The following is a 20,986-nucleotide window of genomic DNA, read 5'->3' as shown; positions in this document are numbered from 1 at the left end:
TACAGGAAACATACTTTTTTTCAAGAACAGACTTTTCTTTAATAAGAACTGAGCAACGAACTTAGCAATATAGCTAACTTTTGTGAGTCAGAACCCAGAGCCACCTCTCCTTAAGTCATGTGCCACAATGAAAAGATGAAAATCCGTTCTTTTCCTTTCCTTCTAAGAAGTTGTTTGCGGTGGTGAGGATCGAACCCAACCCTTCTTATTTCCTTGCTAGGAAAGTACTCTGCCACTGAGCTCCTTCCTCAGTCAGGAGCACTACTCCTAACATTTAGGAACTGTTGAAAAGTAACTTGACAATATCCATGATGTGTTATTTTATTAATTAAATTTGAATTGTACTTTTTTTCCTAGCTGATTTCCTTTCAATATATTTCTCAGCTAAACTTGAAAATGTATCAACTCGGTTCACTGAGAATGCTCTATTATAGATGTAGACCAGTAGACCATCCTAAGAAATTTCATACCACTTTTTTCAATAATGATGCTACTACTGAAATGTTGTAGTGTGAATATCCTTAGCACAAAGAGTGGCAGTATTAGGAGTGCCATAGCCTTGTTGGAATAGATGTGGCCTTGTTGGAGGAAGTATGTCCCTGCTGGGTGGGCTTTGAGACCTTCCTCCTAGCTGCCTGGAAAGTAGTAATCTGCTCCTGGCTTCCTTTGAATGAAGATGTAGAACTTTGAGCTCCTTTAGCACCATGTCTGCCTGGACACTGTGTTGCTTCCCTCCTTGGTGATAATGTACTGAACCTCTGAACCCCACAAGTCAGTCCCAGTTAAATATTGTCCTTTGTAAGAATTGCTTTGGTCATAGTATCTGTTCAGAGCAATGGAAACTGTAATTGAGACAGAAGTGAATTAAAACCTTGTTCACACCATCATATACCTCTTCCTTCTCGGTCTCTTGTACCTCACCCAGAACTTTTCCTTATACTTTTTTTTTTCTAATCTAAAAAGTAGTTTTTGAATGAGAATTTATCTCTTGTAATAATATCAATTGAAGGTACTTTCCATACCTATTGGTTCTTTTTGCTGGATATTGCTGTTTGCTGCTGACATAAAAAAACTTTCATACCTATGAGATCTCTAAATAATGAGAATTTCTTTACTCCTAAATAAACTTTCCATAGAAACTATTTTCTTCTGCCTTAAATTTGTTTTATACAGATCTTTAAAACTTCAAAATTTAAAATTGTAGTAGTTTTTTGAGGAGAAACACAGTGATTCATAACAAATACCTAGATTATATCTCTTAAACTATTCAAAGATCCAAAACATTTCAATTAAACTGAAGCAGGTGTATCTCTATGTAAGTTTTAGGCCACCCTGTTTCTAGGTCAGCCAGTGCTATATAGTGAGACCCAGTTTGAAAAAAAAAAAAAAAAAACAAAAACAAATGTATGTGTGTGTGTGTGTGTGTGTGTGTATATATATGTGTGTGTGTGTGTGTGTGTGTGTGTACATATATATATATGTATGTATGTATGTATTTAACATTTGTGAATTGTCCTAAGAAATGTAATTGTCATCAATGTTTGTTTATTGTAGATAGGGATTAGGGGAAGGAAGAGAGAAATTTTCTAAGATGAGGAAAGGATACACCAGTGCCTTTCCTGTGCCAAGGTACTGATATTTGAAAAAATGCTCAAATTGACATTGCCAAGACAAATTAGGACTTTTAGAGAAAAGTAGTAGACAGACATGAAGTGCCACAGTAACAGAGGACAATCCACTAGAGCTGCTTCCAACCTAACTCTTAGGTCCTCTAATGCTTCCTTTGCCACCTCCCACAGAAGTACAATAAACTCCTCAAGCCAAAGTTGGCTTTCATCCTAAATTCCAGGAAACTTTGCAAGGATCACAGGGATCAGTACAACTTCTTAATGATTTGCAGTCTTCTCTCTGCAATTTAGCTGCTTTTCTGTTAGAAAATTTCAAGTCAGTATGCAGACGGCCTCATCTTTTTCTAACTCCTCTGAGGTTTGTTATCTGTATTTTATTCTGATTTCCTGTTACCCAGAAACCTTCTTCTTGCTTTCCTTTGTTGGTGTATTTATTCATTTTCTGACGGTATTCTGATGCCTGCTTTTTGTTCTCTGATTTTAGGACTTGCCGACCATTCTATTTATGCAGTTTTAAGGTTTGTTGCATGTTTAGAATGAAAGGTGGTATATAGATATGGGTAGTAAGAACAAAAAAAAATGTCGACTTGTAAAGAAGTGTTCGTCTGTAGTTTTATATATATATATATATATATAGATATATATATAGATAGATAGATAGATAGATAGATAGATAGATAGAATGACTATATCCAAGTTATGAAAGATACTACTAATAAAATCATTAGGAACTTTGGGAGACTCGGGTTATATATAGTCTTTAAATAAAGCAACCTCTAAATCATGTTTTTAAAATTCCTGTTGAAATTGTGAATTACAATTTTTTTTTACAGCATTTTGATCTATCAAGTGTATTAAGTAATCTTTAGGAAAGCTATATTTTATTTATATTTCTGTAGCTCTGAGTTACTTAGGGTGAAGGCATAGTCTGGGAATGCTTAGGGTTGGTTGTTTTTGGTAAAATCCAACTGTTCAGTAGATCACATTGATATAATGAAAAGTCCAGTTGAAAGCTTCCAACACAGTGTTATTCTTATCTAGGTTCTGATGCCATTTTTAAAGTATTGTGCTTGCAGATTGGATATGTTTGTGTAAAACTTAATATTATTTCTGACAGTGATTTTTATTCAGTTATATACTGCTAGTAGGTGATGCCTGTTTATCTACAGAAAAAAATTCATGCATTTAACTGTGTTTTGATCAGATGTTTACAAATTTCTATGAATATAACCATAATTAAGATAAAAAAGCAAAGCCAAACAAAATGTCCTATATGTTTGCTTTACTAACTCAGGTAAAGAAAGAAGAAACAGCTTGATCACTTAAGTTGCAGTAAAAGCAAAATGTGGGACATACATTCTTAAGATTCATTTTCAAGTTATGACTGTAAATTAAAATAGGGACTCTTTACCTCAGTTTGTCACAATGGAATGAGCTTGGAAACCTCAGATAATTGGCCATTGAACACATTGTGTACTTTTAACCAAGAAGCTCAATATACTGCAGTCATTTTGAGACACTGTTCCACACAAATCCTGGGATAGTTATATGACTTTGGTGGGGAGCGTTAAATGGGCACCTGAACTTTTGATCAAATGTCTTTTTTTTTCTTTTTTAGCTTTGGGATTTTATTTATTTTTTTAGCCTGGTTGTGCAGTTAAAATACACTAGTATTTCAAAGAAGAAAATAGCTTTGGTTCAGGTATAAATAGTTTAAAATCATTTCTGTGTCTTCAGTTTATTTTAATATATATTTGTTTATTTTATGTGTATTTTGGCTGCCTATATGTCTGTACATCAAGTGTATGCCTGGTGCCAGGAGAAGTCAAGAATATGTCAGATTTCCTGACAGGAGTTACAGACAGTTGTGTGCTGCCTTATGGCTTCTGAAAGAGTACCCAGTACTCTCTTAACTGTTGAGCCATCTCTCCAGCTCCTTTCAAGTTTTAATTAGTGGTTTTTTTTTCTTAGCTTTTATTTTTTATAGGAACTCAAAGAGAGGAGTATGACCATTCAAAACAATTATGTAATTATCAAGGATAACATCTGCTAAGATCATTTGCTAATAATACAGATAGCTTTGCATTATATTAGTGCCTATAAGGTCTATTATTAATGATCTGAGTGTCAGACTAGATACATACAAAATAAAGGATCAAACAAAATTTTGATTTTGTGAACAGGGTTAAAAATAACAGTGAAGTCCCAGCTGGTTTTACATATACTAGAACATTATTTTGGGTCTTCTAGATTCAGAGAGAGTCTACTTTAAAAAGATGTCCAGGAGGCACTAGAAATACATTGTCTGAAATGGGGCTTTAGGACAGTAGACTCTGGGAGATCACAAGGAAATTCTTATAAAGGCAAAGAATCATAGTTTCTTTGTAGAAAAGGGTGATCATTTCACTAACAGGACTTAAAGTTGTAAGTAATTTTTATTTAATGTTTAGAGATAATTTGTGCTTTCTAACCTCTGATATGCTAGTTGACAAGATGGTACTCAGAAGTTGCATAATAAATAAAATATTCCCAGCTTAACATTTTCAAAGTTAGAGTTTTGTTGTAAAGATAATAGTTGAGCTGCATTTGGACTATGGCTGAACTAATAGGGCTGGCAATGAAAATACAGTATTGTTTCTATAAGATGCCCTCTAAACTTTTATTAAATGAGTTGACAGTAGATTGATTAATTTTACCACATATTTTAAGAGAACCAAAGAATTGTAATCAGTTACTCAACTAATCAAATGGGATCCAGATATCTATAAACCCTTCTTCATTTGTGTGGTTGGTTTTTGTTTGAAGGTTTTTTGTTCTGTTTGGGGGTTTTGTTTGTTTGCTTGTATTTGAGACCAGGCTAGCCTCAAACTCCTGACAGTGCTCCTATATACCTATGTGAAGTTGTGAACTATCACTCAGCCTTTCATAAACTTTCTCTATAGGGGATGAGAAGAAGAATATGACAGTTTGAGGAATGACAAATGAGTTTTCGTGGATGGATGGGTCTAGGGCTTATACTGTGATTAGTAAATGATTGTTTGGGAGAATTTAATGGGCCCACATGGGACCTAGACAAAACCTGTGTCAAACTGTTCAAGTATGTTTTATTATTGAGTCTTCCTTTTTGACAATGTGAGATTAGTTAAAGAAAACATGAGAAAAGAGGAACTGCAAGTGCTTTCTTCTTTGTGGTATCCAGCACAGTATCAGAGGAAACCCTCTTGCAACATCTTTCCAAGAACCTTCAGTATTAAATTATCAGCATATCAGAGGGCCAGATTTTTAGGTAAAGTTTTCTAGATGCCTTTAGATGCTTTTTCAAACTATTTTAAAATTGTACTGTTGGCTTTAGACCAGTTGGTTCAAATTATTACAGTTTTGCTAGGATAACAACTGAGAGATTTGTGGATTTAATTTCTTGACCTATCCCTGATCCTCTGATTCACCAGAATTCTAAACTTGGTAAAACATACAGAAATATGGTGAAAAGCTGACTGTTTTCTTCTTTCTCTTGGTTAGTGTGCTGGAGAAGAGAAACGAGTTGGGACACGCACAGTATTTGTTGGCAATCATCCCATTTCAGGAACAGAAGCTTACATTGCACAAAGATTTTGTGATAATAGAATAGTCTCATCTAAGGTAAGTTGTGTTTCTTTTTTTTAACTGAAAGTTTATATTGATAGTCTCTGTATTTACATTTCAAATGTTATCCCCTTTCCCCCAATCCCATCTCTCCTCCCCCTCCCCTTGCTTCCATGAAGGTGCTCCCTCTCCCAACCACCCTCTTCACCTCAGCACCTTGGCATTCCCCTATACTGGGAAAATGAGCCATGGGTCTTTCCATGCAAACTCATTGTTTGGTGTTTAGTTCCTGGGAGCCATGGTGGGTTTGGTTAGTTAACAATTTTGTTCTTCCCATGGGGTTGCAGACCCTTACAGCTCCTTCAGTCCTTTCTCTAGCTCCTTCACTAGAGTCCCTGTATTCAAATTGTTAGATGCAAGCATCCTCCCCTGTATCAGTATGACTGGCAGAGCCTCTGAGGAGGCATCGATATATATGGTTCCTGCCAGTAAGCACTACTTGGCATCAGCAGTAGTACTTGGGTTTATTGGTTGCATATGGGGTGTATCCCCAGGTGAGGCAGTCTCTGAATGATCTTTTCTCCAATCCCTGCTCCTCTATTTTTCCCTGTATTTCCTCCCATGAGTGTTTTTGTTCTCCCTTCTAAGAAGGAATGATGCATGTTACTTGTTCTTATTTATTTACATCCCAATCACTACTCCTCCAGTTCCCCCTCATGTACTCCCTCCCCAGTCCTCCCTCTCTTCTCTTCTGACAGGATTCCTCCCCCCCATATCAAGTCTCTGTACTGTCAGGTGCATCCTTTCCTACTGAGGCCAGACACGGTTTGGGGAGAGATTTCATAGACAGGCTGCTGCTTTAGGGACAGCCCCTGTTCCAGTTGTTGGGGAAACCACATGGAGACTTAGCTGCACATCTGCTACATATGTGCAGGGGCCTGTATGTGTTCTTTAGTTGGTGGTTCAGGCCCTGAGTCTCCTAAGGCTCCAGGTTAGTTGACTCTGTTGGTTTTTCTATGGAGTTTTTATCCCCTTCATGACCTTCAGTCCTTCCCCCAACTCTTCCATAAGAGTCCCCAACCTCCATCCAATGTTTGGTTGTGGGTATATGCATCTGTTTCAGTCAGCTGCTGGATAGAGCCTCTCAGGGGACAGTTATACCAAACTCGTGTCTGCAAGCATAACAGAATATCATTAGTAGTATCAGGGGTTGGTTCTTGCCCATAGGTCTCAAGGTATTGGGACTGGTTATTGGTTGGTCATTTCTTCAAGCTCTGCATTGCTTTTAGGCAGGACAAATTTTGGGTCAAAAGTCTTGTGGGTGGGTTGATGTCCTTATCCCTCCATTGGGGATCCTGCCTGGCTATAGGAGCTTCCCCCCAGTCCCAGGTCTCTGGGACTTCCTAGGAATCTCTAGAAAGGTTTTTTTTTTAACTTATGAGATGTTTATACAAAGTTCAATATATTCATTTATGCTTCTAAGGATGGTGATGCATTTCTATATGTATGCACACATGGTCATATACAAATCATAATGCCAACTGTGGTAATTATTACTCTGAATGGTAATTTACTTTTTAAAAAGCCTATCACTTACCTCCCATCATGAATCACAGTGCCTGTTCATGGTGCATATTACTCCAGGCCTTAAAATGTGCTACAAGTAATAATTACTGTGCTGGGGAGGGGTGTTTCTCAGTGGTAGAACATTTGCCAGCATGGGGACTTATTAATTATTTACTTTTGGAAAGCTTTCTGAATTGCCCTTGAAAGGATTAAACTGTACATGATTTACATTCTTTTGGAGGTTGCTTAGTGACTTCCATTTGTATCTCTCTTCTCCTCTATGTTGCTACTTATTTGTGTTTCTGGGTCCTAAAGGGTACATTTTACCTGTCTATTGCTTGACCTGTAAAGTTTAACCACAATAGCCATGTCACTTTTTGAATAATGGTCTTACTTCATTATGGTGTAAGCTGAGAGCAGGGACCTGCAAGTTTGAATACCTGCATTTAAATCTTGATAAAGATTGACTAACTATATCACGTTTGTACAATTTAAGAAATGGCTAATGCTTCATAGATGAAAACTCTTCTTAGCTCCTAGTACCCAGTAGTCCTCACCCTGCTAGTATTTACTGCTCTTAATTGCTGGCCAACCAGGCAAGTGGAAAGTAATAGATGCTTGGTGTTTTTACAGTCTCTTGTAGCTTGGAACATATTTTGATAATGTTCATGACTTCCAAATGCAGTCTGGCAAAGGAGAGCTAAAACATTAGTGACATTTAATTCAGTTACATAGGCTCTAAAATTCTTCCTTCAACAATACAGAACATTCTGGTATTCAAATATTCCTTTAGTTTCTCCTTTAGGCAATGGCATAATGGACATTGTTTTCAGTTCAAATATTAATATGTAAAATATAGGCAAAACACACAGATCTTTGTGTTCTAGGACAGCTAGGATTGTACTGGGTGAGACCGTGATTCTAAAAGAAAGACAGAAAAGATTAATATGTAAAATGAATGTGAAGCTGAGAAGCCCAATGTATGTAGGCCTGTAGAACACTTTAATAATCAGATAAAATGCTGATTTTCTTTTACTCTTACACACTGTTGCAGAAGTTTTCTTCACAGTCAGGGGCTTAAATACTTGTATGTGGGATAGTGAATGGTCTTTTCAGTATGGATTTTTACTTTACTCTATGTTACCCAACTAAGCAATCAATTATAGACCTTTGGGTCAGAATCATAGACACAGAAGTAAAAGGTCCCATGAGGTTCATTGTGTTGACTTAGAGATAGAGAAACTAAATCCAGAGAAAACTCCCAGCTTGATAAGCAAGCACTTGTGATAAAGCTAAGAACAGAACTACTATATAAGGCCCAATAACTTTGAAGAAACCTTCCTAGTGTCTTATATGGAAGGTGATAAAGAGCTATGCTGATGGTGACATTTCATTAAATTAGTCATGATCATTTGTTGCACTTTAGTTCTCAATCTTTATGTATTTATTGTAATGGTTTTTCAATTGTGTAACTTTCATTTTTAACAGCATCTAAAGCAACGCAATAACATGTTTTTGTGAACACATGAGAAAGCTAGTATTCTGTTTCTAACAAAACCATGATACAAATATGAACATTTGTGTACACATAATGACTAAGATACCTCTAGTCCCCCTCCTCTGAATACCATACATACAGTTTTTCTAATTCATTGTTTTGCCTTTTAGTAAAAACTGTTGAGACAAAGAGCAATTGGCAATACAGTAATTTCAGAAAAGTAAGGCTGACCTCAAACTCATTCGTGTGTGTGTGTGTGTGTGTGTGTGTGTGTGTGTGTGTGTGTGTGTGTGTGTGTGTGTATGTATGTATGTATGTATGTATGTATGTATGTATGTATGTATGTATGTTGTGTGTGTGTGTACGCGAGCGTGCTTTGCCACTCCCTTTCAAGTGATAATATTAGAGACTTGAGTCATTATAGTAGGCTTAGAATGAAATGTTAATATGACAACCTTAGTATTATGAATGGTAATAATAGTACACGCTTTTGTTGATGAGGAACTCATTTCTGGGAATAAAAACTTGGGGGTTTTTGGTTTTTGTTTGCATTTTTGGCTTTGTTTTGCTTTATCTTACTATATAGCTCTAGCTGTCCTTAAACTCATTATGCAGAACATACTGACCTCAACCTCATGGCATGTGCCATCATGCCCAGCATAGAAGACATGGATAGGAAGTTCAAATTATTTAACTTGAACCTTAATTTTTTATCCATAATATAGGTATATTGCATTGTTCATTTCAGGAGATTGTAATGAGGATGACATAAAATTATACACATAAAGCATTTACCACTGTGTTTGCCATGCATTAAGTTAGCAGGTGAGCCTGTTCTTGCTATTTGTGTTCTGTGATTACTCCACTGCATTACTATAGATTTTCTTGGACTCTTAGAAGAAGGCCTTTGGATCTGCTCTAGAGAAACCAACAATATTATAATTAGACCTTATCTTCCCTACATTAACTTTGGTTTCATAAATTTGCACCACAGTCTTTTAATTGATGAAATATAAAATTTATAGCATATGCTAGATGTCTTCAAATAGTGTAGCAAATGTTATTTTCCTTTCTCTATTTTGTCATAAAAATAATTATTGCTTTTTGAATGCTTTTTCTTAACAAGTAACCTCTTGTAAAGTCATTGTTACAGGAAATGTATGTTATAAATGCAGGGTGCACTGAAGACAAACTTTGGCCTTAAATTTTATTTACTTATAAAATTAGTGACTCTTTTGTTTCAGGAACACAAATACTTCCTTGGGAAAAAAATGAGGCCTTACTAATGCTAAGTAAAGTACTCTACAGGGACTTTGGGTTATCACCATAATTTTCTACCTGGCACAAAACTGGAAATTCCCTTCCTTAATAAAAAGAGCATTAATCACACACTGTTACTGTTTTTAAGTTATTCCTTTTTTTAAATTGAACAACTTTATTTTAAAAAACAAAGATAAATGTACAGATTTTAAAAGCATTTTTACATAAGAGTATATGAATACATTTTTGTCAGTACTTGATTTTTTTAAGGTTTGATAGTATGCCTTAAAATCTTACTAGTTACAATGAGCATAAAGTACTTGTAAAACAAGATGTAACCTGGAAACAGTCAAAGTTTTCTTGGTGTGTAAAGATTAAGCATAATTTTTTTTTTTTTGGCCTTTGTTTTTCTTGACCTTCATATAGTCCCTGGATCTCCGCTGTTCAAGGTGGCAGATGACCTGAGCATTTAGTCCACACACACTGGCCCTCCAGGTGGCAACCGAGTCCCTACAGCAGAGTTCCTGTTTCCTTGAACCAATTGGGGGGGTGGGGGCGCTTTCCACGGGCGCTCAGCCCAGACCTCTCTGAGCCCAGGCTACTGGCAGTGCAGTCTCACCAGACCTGCATCCCTGGATCTCTGCTGTTCCCAGTGGCAGATGGCCTGAGCATTTATTTATTTTCTTTTATAAATCCTGAACTCCAGTGTCCCTTCAGTGAAATAAGAATTAGTATGTTATACATAGTTCATTTATAATGTTAAACTTAAGTCTTGGATCAGAGTTTTAGGCCTAAAATTACACTGTCATTTTCCTTTATTTAAAAACCTGACCTGAGGCCTGTGAAATGGCTCAGTGGGTAAAGGCACTTGCTACCAATCCTGGTGACCTGGATTTCTAGATGGTATAAAGTGAGGATTGACTCCCATAAGTTGTCCCCTGAACGCCACATGTATTTTGGAGCACATATGTATGCTCTTTCACACACAGGCAATAAACACAGTGAACAAAGAAATTATCAAAACCAATGTCATTAATGGCAGAATTTAGTAACATTGAGAGGAATTCTTTAGTTTTGTCTAACTCATTAAAATAACCTTTACATTTTACTATGTTCTGATTCAGTTTTAGTCAGTGACTTTATTGGGTTTGGAGATTGGAATTTACATTAGATTGAACATTGTGAAAATGAAAGTTCTATAATGAAGGTAGACTGAAGCTCCAAATACTACTTAATGCCTACATAAAAGAAAATTGATAGGAACTTGAATACAGTAATTTGGCGAAGTGAGCAGTTACCAATGTAGAACTTACTGATAATTGATCTTACTTTTTTATTCTATTGCATCCAGATGATTCTAGTAGATAAGAGAAGGTTGTGTTCTTTACTGGTAACTTTATCAGTTACTTTTTAAATAGTTAGTATTTCATTTTTACCCGTGTCCCTGTCTCCCTTTTTTTTGTTTGTTTTTTGACAAGGTTTTTTTATTTTCCCCCGTTTTGGCTTGTCTATGTAGTCCAGGCTGTCCTTGAACTCCTGGCAATCCTCCTATCTCACCTTCCTGAGTGGTAAGATTACAGACATTTGCTGTTACACCTCACTTTGTTTACCTTTTGCTTGTGCTATATAAAACTATTAGAGCTTTATTCTCCCTGTCAGCATTTTTAATGCTAAGTGAGAACCTTGGTGGACTCAACATAAAAACAGCCTTTTCCACTCTTCTCCCTGGTACATGGATAAAACATAAAAGCACATGCGTGCAGGATAGCCACTCACTTACTGAGCTATACCAGATACTTTGGGTGCAAATCAAATAAAGCTCAAGCCTTCAGTCGCTCAGTTTATATTCACTCAACTTTCCTACTTTATATATTTGGAAATTTATTTGTTTAGTTAGGAAATTTGGTTTTAATTATTTTTAGATGGCAGATGTTCAAGGCAGTAACACAACTTTTCATATATATTATCAGTTTTAGGAGCTCCGTGTGTGTGTGTGTGTGTGTGTGTGTGTGTATGTGTGTGTGTGTATACCAATGTTATTTAACTCACTACAAAATAAGTCTAAACACTCTATAAAATGCTTGCAGTGCTAGTATTTTTATAGAAATATTTTAAAACATATTCTTAAATTTTTGGACTGATTTTTCACTTTGGCTCCACATTAAAAGAGTTAAAATAGTTTAAGGAAAAATAGCTCAACAATTAAGAACATTTGCTTGTCCTAGCACCCACATATAGGCTTAAAACTGTCTGTAACTCCAGTTCCAAGGGTTTCAAATGCCTCTTTTGGCCTTTATAGGCATCAGGTATATGCATAGTACATGGATATACATTCAGACAAAATACCTGTATATATAAAATATAATAAATTATTCTTAAATAGCATAAGGATCTTCTTGGCAAAAACTTAGGATAGAAAATCCATTTCATCACTCTACTTAAAACAGCTACTAAATGCATGTTCTTCCTGTGATTGGCATTGTTTTTATAGCAGCAGGCCAAGTCTGAGTTCAGTTTTTAAACAAGTGATTTTTAATAACGTCAAGTATATGTCTACAGTTCCATGTCGTTTCTAATTAGAAAACTCTTTGAAATTTTTTTTATTCAGTAGTATGATTTTATTTATTTATTTATTTATTTATTTATTTATTTATTTGTATATGAATGATCTGCCTTCACATATACTCAGAAGAGGGAATCAGATCCCACTATAGATGGTATGAGCCACCATGTGGTTGCCAAGAATTGAACGCATGGCCTCTGGAAGAGCAGCCAGTAGAACTCTTAACTGTTGAGCAATTTCTCCAGCCCAAAAAATGTTTCTCTTAATCTGTGCTAATATTGGTTTTAGTTTATAGAACATATGATTGTATCTTAATTTACTTGTTTTTTTTTAATCTTATTCACTTCCTACTCACTTCAGTGATTTAAATGGCCGCTGCACAAACTTTACTTATGCTTGTTTGTCTGTTTGTTGATTTAGAGGTCTCATTGGTGGCTTAACATCTGTGGTTTTAGGACCCTGCAGGGCAAAGAAGAATTCCACTGAGTGAGATTAGCCTTAGCGGTCATATAAAACTCAAACAAAGGCCCAAAACAATCCTCATGTTTCTTGCCAAATACCATGTCAAGCACTTATGGTAAGGAAAGTTATGACACTCTGAGGTCTTAGCTCCAGTCTTTATGGAGAGAACAATAGTTTCCAATGAAGGGACTAACCAAAGTCCTTAAGGAAAATGTTAGTTTGTGTAGTGAAACAGTAGTAGGGCATGAAATGTATGTACTTCAGTGGTGTGGTAGTGGTGTATCTTTGTAAAGACCTGGTTTGAATCCTTAGTATTGCAAAACAACAGTAGTAACCTCAGAGGAATAGATCCAAAAAAGAACAAGGTTCCCTTTGATCTGTTAATACTACCCTTGTTAAGGACATTTAAGTGACCTTAATACTTATTTGTTTAGTTTTTTTTTTTTTTTTTTTAAGATAGTTTGAGTACGTAAGGTCAGTGTACCAGAAGCTCCGCTGTTAGTTTACTTGGGTTTATTGGTGTTTATCCTTCATTTATTTATTTACTTGAAATTGATGGGACAGTTGAATTCTGGTTTTAGATTGTATTGGTTTCCAAGTAACAATATCAATGATTTTGAATGCTTATTTTTTTTTTATCACAAGCCACTTTGAGAATATCATATGAACTATTTTTTTCCAAATCATACATGCTCAGTCAGCGCTTTAAGTTTTTGGGTGCTTTGTTGTTGGTGGTTGGTTGGTTGGTTGGTTTCTGATAAACTGATTCTGTAATACAGAAACACCTGAAACACAGAGATCTTCCTGCCTCTGTCCCTTAGTGCTGGGCTTTAATGTGTCCCTGACATTTCTGTTCACTGCATCACAAATACAAAGGTGAAGCTCGCAGCCAACCATAGAATGGAAAAGGAGGTCCTTAATGGAGGAGTTAGAGGAAGAATTGAAGGAACTGAAGGAAGGGATTTGCAACCCCATAAGAACAACAATACCAAACAGCCAGAGCTCCCACGAATTAAACCACTATCCAAAGAGTACACATGGACAGACCCATGGCTTCAGCTGCACATGTAGCAGAGGATGGCCTTGTTAGGCATCAATGGAAGAAGCCCTTGGTTCTGTGAAGCTTGATGCCCCAGTGTAGGGGGATATTAGGGTGGGTACGCAGGAGGGGGTGTGTGGGTGAACACCCTCATAGAAGCAGGGGGAGGGGGAATTGGATAGGGGATATAGAGGGGAATCCGAGAAAGAGGATAACATTCGAAATGTATACAAAATACATTTAATAAAAAATATAAATAAAAAATAAAATGTATAAGCATATATATATATATATATATATATATATATATATATATATATATATTCATATTCCTTTTATTAGTGAGCCATCTCTCACTATTCTGGTTCTCATTGAGGTACTTATTTTGAACCTTAGAAATAATCTTCTGTTGGGTATTTATTGTTATTTTAGTACACTATAGTGCATTCCCCCTCCACCAGCCACAAAATACATAAAACTGTTTAATATAAATGTTAATTTTTTTAATTATGTGTATGTGTGTGCATGTATATGCACACATTAGTGTGCACATGTGTTTGTGTGTGGGGGGGGGAGTGAGAGAGAGAGTGTGCTTGTGGGTAAGAGTGCATATGTGTATAGCTGCTTTGGAGGCCAGGAGTGTAGTTATAGGTAGAACCACCCAATGTGGGAGATGGGAACTGAACCTGTTCCTCAGAGCAATGAATGCTCATAACTGTTTAGCCATTTTCTCAGTCCCTCTTCTCCTCCTGCTTATTTTGTTGAGACAAGGTTTCTCTGTGTAGTTCTGGCTCTCTTGGAACTCAATCCATATACCTGGCTGCCCTGGTTAAATTTTTAAAGCTATTAGCAGTTAATTCCCATATACTTTTATATGTTCTAAGACTTTTGCTTTCCAGAAGGTATATCTGTGGATATATTCTGATGGCATGCAAATGATTATAGACTTCCTAAGTATAAATTCAGACTTTTGCCTTAAAAGGATTTTTTAAAATTTTGGTTTCAAGTCTTCTGTATTATGTCCTATGTCTGTTACTTTTTAAATGCCCCAGTCTTTGAGCTTAATGTGCTAATAAGAAATGACATGGAATGCACTCATATTGCACTTCTCTGTGCACACATTCTCAGATGCACATGAAGATGGGTGGGACTGATAAACAGTCCTCTGAACTGCAAGTGTCTTCACAAAGCAAAACTTGGCTTTTGATCAGAAAGAGAAGCTACTCACCACAGTGGAAGAGCAAGGACCTAGACAACAAGTTCACATGGTTTTCCTTTTACTGGAAGTGGCAATTGTCTTCTTGTTGCTTAGGGTCTGGCCTCATAGTCTTTGGTGAATGGCTCATTTTTAAAAGGGGCTTACAACTCTGCAAATAAGTTTTTCCAAGTCAGGTTGAGAGATTAAAACATTTGCATAAGGTTTTACAAAGTCAGGTAGATAACATGACTGGAACTCTTTAATGGTAAACAAAGGTCTTCTAGTGTTTTCAGAAAAAGGCTAATATTTAATGTTTTTCCTAATAATGCTGTAAGTATATATAATATGATGTGAGAGCATGTAGCAAGGAATCTGTTTTAGATTGGATTGGAAAATTAATATATAGAACTAAGATGCCCAATGAAATCGCAATGAAGCTTTCTAAATATATATGCAAATTATATATAATATATAAATAATAAATATATAAGTATATGCCAATGTAATGTGTAATGCATGTTTTCAATTGTTGGATATACTAAATACCACTTTATATGGTACTAAGAATTTTTTTTAAGTTTCCTTTTTAATAATGCTTTTCATGCCTATCTCTTCTATAGTATACCCTTTGGAATTTCCTCCCAAAGAATTTGTTTGAACAGTTTAGAAGAATTGCAAATTTTTATTTTCTCATCATTTTCCTTGTACAGGTAAGACCTCCTTTTTTTAAAAAAATTGAACAACTTTATTTTAAAAACAGAGATAAATGTACAGATTTTAAAAGCATTTTTGCATAAAAGCATACGAATACATTTTTGTCAGTACTTGGTTTTTTTAAAGGTTTGATAGTGTGCATTAAGGTCTTACTAGTTACAATGAGCATAAAGTACATGTAAAACAAAATATAACCTGGAATTAGTCAAAGTTTTCTTGGTGGGTAAAGATTAAGCATAATGTTTTTTTTTTTTTTTCATTTTCTTTTTTTTTTTTCTTGAACTTCATATAGTCTGTGAGTTGTTTCTGTGGTGTTCAGAGTTTTCTGGGGTTAGTATCCAATTATCAATGACTGCATATTATGTCTGTTCTTTTGTGACTGGGTTATCTCGTGGAGAAATTTGGTTCTTTCAAACTATTTATCTTCTTAAATTGTCCTTTGACTTAAGATATATTTGATTATTATTTTTATGTAGAAATATAATTGCACTGCAAAAATGTGTAATGTTACAGTTTTCTAAAGCTGTATTTAAATTTTTTGAGATTTTATTTTATTGATACTGTAATTTTTCACATATTTAATATCTGGTATTATAGTGTACATTATATAATAACTTAATGATTTAGCATATATAAAATTGAAAACAGTTTAAGAGTTTTCTTTTGTTAAACAGTTTTAGTTTATGTGGACACATTACTTTTCTTACTAATTTCTCCTTTATTTGTTCCTCCTTCACCTACTTCCTTGAAGGTTGAAAGTCTTGTGACTCTATCTGCTTCTCAGGGTTTCTTCTACTGTTTTGTATTTTAATTTTTAGTCATTTTAAGTCATATCCTACATTTTGAATTGCATAAGTTTTTAATTTTTTAATTTATTCATAAAACAGTAACTTTAATGATGCCCCTTGTCTTTTTAAATGAAGCAGAAAAATACCTGTGAAATTGCTCAAATGCTTTGTAAATGCTTTGAATGCTTTTGTTTGAATACTCTGAGGCTTTGACTAAATGGCATGGTAATTTAATTTATGCCGGCTCCTTGAAACCAGTTTGGAGCAAGTCAATTTTAGTAGAAAGATTTTTTTTTTAGTTTTTTTTTTTTTGATTCTTATCTCTTTTATAGTATGCAAGTTGGAATGTTCTCCCAAAGACTTTAGGAAAGAGTCAGTTTTAGTAATAAGTGAAGTGTTTAGGGATGAACTCTTAAATCTATGGTCAGATGTCGTAGAAACATAAACTATAGCACAAATTCTGTTTGCATGAATAAATCAGTTCATTAAACAGTATATTTAATTAAATTCATTTGAACAAATATATGCTGACTGCCTACTGTACAGTATGCACTAATCTCCAAAACAAAATATGATCAAAATACTGTTTTTCTCTACCCTTAAGGAATTTATAACAAAGTTGTGAATAGTCATATTTTCACTTAATTTAATGTACTAAAAGCCATTCAAGATTCAGCAAACTACTAAAACTATTATATGAAAATAAAAGTAAATTTTAATTCAAGAAGAGCTTAAAAGGGCTTCAAAAGGCCATGATACCTGAACTGATCTTTGAAGACATTTCTGTGGCACAGAATGCTATACAAGCATCCCAGCGATAGAGAGGAGGTTGCATAAAAGCCTTGTAAAAAGTCTTAATGTATATTCTCCCTTGTGTTAGGAATAGGCCTGGCTAGATGTTGGAGTTTACATTAAAGGCAGATTGTAGCAAAAATCCCACCCCCAAAATCTAGTTCTCCTTCTATATTTCTTATTTTAGTGAAACAGCATCCACCCAAGGATGCTAACCAAGCACTTTCAAGACATCTGCTATCCATAGTTATAATTTTCTTCCTGATTGGCTTCAATACTTTTTTTCCACATCTCTTACTTCTACCCTAATCCATCTTTCACTTGGATCAGGGGTACTCTCCCAAGTAGACACCTGGCTTCCATCTTTACTCTTTTTTCAGTCTGTCCTTTATAAAGCATTGAGAATAAAATTTTTATTGTTATTTTTATTTTTAATTGGATTTTTTTACTTACATTTTAAATGTTATTCCCTTTCATGGTTCCCTCTGTGGAATTTCCCTATCCCATCCTTTTTTCCTCCTGCCTCTATGAAAGTGTTCCCTCACCTACCCACCAACTCCCTCCCGCCTCACCAACCTGACATGCCCCTACACTGGGCTACCAAGCCTTCACAGAAACAAGGACTTCTCCTTCCATTGATGCCAGAAAATGCCATCCTCTGATACATATGCAGCTGGAGCCATGGATCCCTCCATGTGTACTCTTTGGTTGGATTAATCTCTGGGAGCTCTGCGGTGTCTGGTTGGTTGATATTGTTGTTGTTCCTATGGGGTTGTAAACCCCTTCATCTCCTTCAGTCCTTTCTCTAACTCCTCCATTGGGGATCCCATTTTTAGTCCAGGCTGTGAGCAACTGCCTCTGTATTTGTCAGACTTTGGCAGACCTCTCAAGATACAGCTATATCAGGCTCCTATCAGCATGCATTTCTTGGCATCCACATTGTGTCTGGGTTTGGTGACTGTATATGGGATGGATCTCCAGGTGGGGCAGTCTGTGGATGGCCTTTCCTTCAGTCTCTGCTCCACACTTTGTCTCCATGTTTCCTTCTTTGTGTATTTTGTTCCCCCTTCTAAGAAGTACTGAAGCATCCACACTTTGCTCTTCCTTCTTCTTGTGCTTCATGTAGTCTGTGGATTGTATCTTGGGGATCCTGAGCTTTTGGGTTCCCCTATGTTCATGGCAGCCTTATTTATAAAAGCCAGAAGCTGGAAAGAACCCAGATGTCCTTCAACAGAGGAATGGATACAGAAATTGTGGTACATTTACACAATGGAGTGCTACTCAGCTATGAAAAACAATGACTTCATGAAATTCCTAGGCAAATGGATGGAACTAGAAAATATTATCCAGAGTGAGGTAACCCAGTCACAAAGAACACACTGGTAAGCAGATACTAGCCCAAAAGCTTGGAATACCCAAGATACAATTCACAGAGAATACATTTTCATGTTACTTTTCCCTGTATAAAATCTTCAAAGATTCACACTGTGAGATGAGTAGTCAATAGCCAACAGCTTTCTCTGTATGGTTTGACTTCTGCCTGCTACTCCAGGATATCTTACACCAACCACACTTTTTTGACACTTTTTATTTCCCTGAACACATGTCACTTTTCTAGAAGAGACACTTTGTGTATATTGTCTATTGTACCTGGAGAAGTTTCTTTGAGCTAGTTCACTCCTAACTGTCCCATAGATCTGAGCATCTGTATGTTAGTTTTAATGTCTTTATTTTCCTTGTAAGCTTTCAGCCCTGAGAAGGCAAGGACTTCTCTCCACCTTAATTAGCCAAGATCTCTAGAGGCTGTTTGGTAAAAATACAGGGACTTGCAGACTACTTCTCAGATATTAGCTAGAAAAATCAAAGTGAACATTGCTGAAAATGGGATCATCTAAGCAAGGGTGAAAACTAGTGCTGAATTTTCTTAAATTATTATATAGATTGATTTTATTGAATTAAAATTAATATTCATCTCACCAATGGAATATATTTTGTCTAAAATATTTGCAACATAAAAATGCTAAGCATGAGTTAATAGCTAATTTTATTTTTAATTGAATTTCTCTACCTAGGTCACAGTAGACACACCAACCAGCCCAGTTACCAGTGGACTTCCACTTTTTTTCGTTATAACTGTTACAGCAATCAAGCAGGTAAATTTCTCACATAAACTATTCTTGTCCTTTAATGAAAGATAGTTTGAATTTTTTGTAAATATTCTTTTTCATATTTATGTATCGTGGAGAGTACTTTATTTTAGTTTATTTGGTTCCTGTTGAAAACCTATTAAATTAAGCTGATAATAACATCTTTATTTACTCGTATTTCCATATATGGAAAAGTGTAAATATATATGTGTGTGTGCTTTATAAACATAATAGAAAGATCAAGTAGAAAGTTCAGGTCAGTAGAGAAACAAGAAGTGGGTTTTTTACTGTTCATTATTTATTCTATTATAATATATCTTAAAATTTCCCACTCCTATGAATTTTAATTGTTATCCCCTATGGCACAACTTAAGAACACAAATGCTTGTGGTAGTGAGATGACTCCGCTGTTAAGAACACGGGCTACTCTTTGCAGGGTTCAATTCTCAGCACTTAGATGGCAGCACAAAACTGTTTATAACTAGTTGCAGGAACCTGGCACTCTCACAGAGACATACATGCAAGCAAATGGATGGGTTGGGGGGGAGGGATGGATGGACGAACCAACAGATAGATGGATGTATAGATAGATAGATGATAGGTAGATTGATTCTAGTGAGCTGGCACCTCACTAGAACCGCAGAAGGGCAAGAGTGCAGGAATGCTGGCATTCTACTTTTCTGTCATGAGGTGGTATGGGTGCAGGGGTGAGGCCCTCTCTACCTCCCACCTCTGGTAGTGGGAAGAGCTGGCCCTGAGATCATGAAAGTGGGAGAGCTTGCCTTGGCCCTCCAAGGATGCAGCACTTGGGAGAGTGGGCCCCAATCCCTGACTGGGCAGCACAGTGGAGGTGGCTCTGGAGGAGTGTGTGACAGTAAGACAACTCCTGAGGGCAAGAGAACAGGAGAGCTGACCCTGCCCCCTGCATGTGGCAGCATTGAATGGCCTAGCTGGAGCAGTGCTAGAGAGCTTGTCCTGATGGTGTGGATAAAGGAGACCTGGGGCACTGACCAGCTCGGCTGCTACACAGTTCCAGGTTCAGGGCACTGAGTTAGCCTGCCCTGAAGTTTGTATCCCCTATAAACATTTGAGATATGTATTTGAAAGGGCCAGTTCTGCTGATGCAAAGCTTCAGGAAATCCATGACACAGGGTAAGAACAGGATAACTAAGATAAATAAGATCCCAATGAGGATCCTATTTTGAGGGTGTCGCAGCAGGCAGAGATCTCAAAGCAGACCAGTAACTCATTGGAATGAACATTTGCAAGTAAAGACATGTAGACATAGGGATATACTGTGGGACACATGGTGAAATACTAGTTTCCACAACAATATGTATTCTATGCTTTGGTTTTTGGAGTGTGTGTGTGTGTGTGTGTGTGTGTGTGTGTGTGTGTGTGTGTGTATTTTGGAGAGAGGTTGCAAGGGCAAAGAGTGGATATGACGGGAGAGGAAGATGAGTGGAACTGGGGTGCATGATGTGAAACTCACAAGGAATCAATAAAAAGTTTTTAAAAAGAACAGAAATAACTCAAATGTATTACTACCATTATTGAGCAGGGTGATAGGTAAGGAAGATTATCTCTCTCTGAAGTATTGTGAGCATTTTGTGTGTTAGTACCCTTTAAAATTTCCAAATGAAGTTGAAATTTTTAATAGAAAACTTTAAGTGATGGGTGTGTTGCCTATGTATAGGGACAGACCATAGGATCTGCTTATTTGCAAGCATTTTTAGGTAGCACCTTAAG

The 20,986-nt window shown here is 36.2% G+C and overlaps 1 protein-coding gene across 1 annotated transcript in view; it reads left to right on the top strand.

Moving 5' to 3' along the window:
* ATP11C (ATPase phospholipid transporting 11C (ATP11C blood group)) overlaps positions 1-20,986 on the top strand; it is a 186,763-nt gene that overhangs the window by 65,402 nt on the left and 100,375 nt on the right. The window contains exons 2-4 of the mRNA XM_080909665.1: positions 5,148-5,267; positions 15,417-15,506; positions 19,163-19,243. Of these exons, the coding sequence (XP_080765791.1) occupies positions 5,148-5,267; positions 15,417-15,506; positions 19,163-19,243 (291 nt within the window). The remainder of the gene's footprint in view (positions 1-5,147; positions 5,268-15,416; positions 15,507-19,162; positions 19,244-20,986) is intronic.

The sequence above is a fragment of the Micromys minutus genome, assembly GCF_963924665.1.
Source record: "Micromys minutus genome assembly, chromosome: X".
NCBI classification, from domain to species: domain Eukaryota; kingdom Metazoa; phylum Chordata; class Mammalia; order Rodentia; family Muridae; genus Micromys; species Micromys minutus.
The sequence above is the reverse complement of the archived record's forward strand: the minus strand, read 5'-3'. Positions and strand labels throughout refer to the sequence as shown.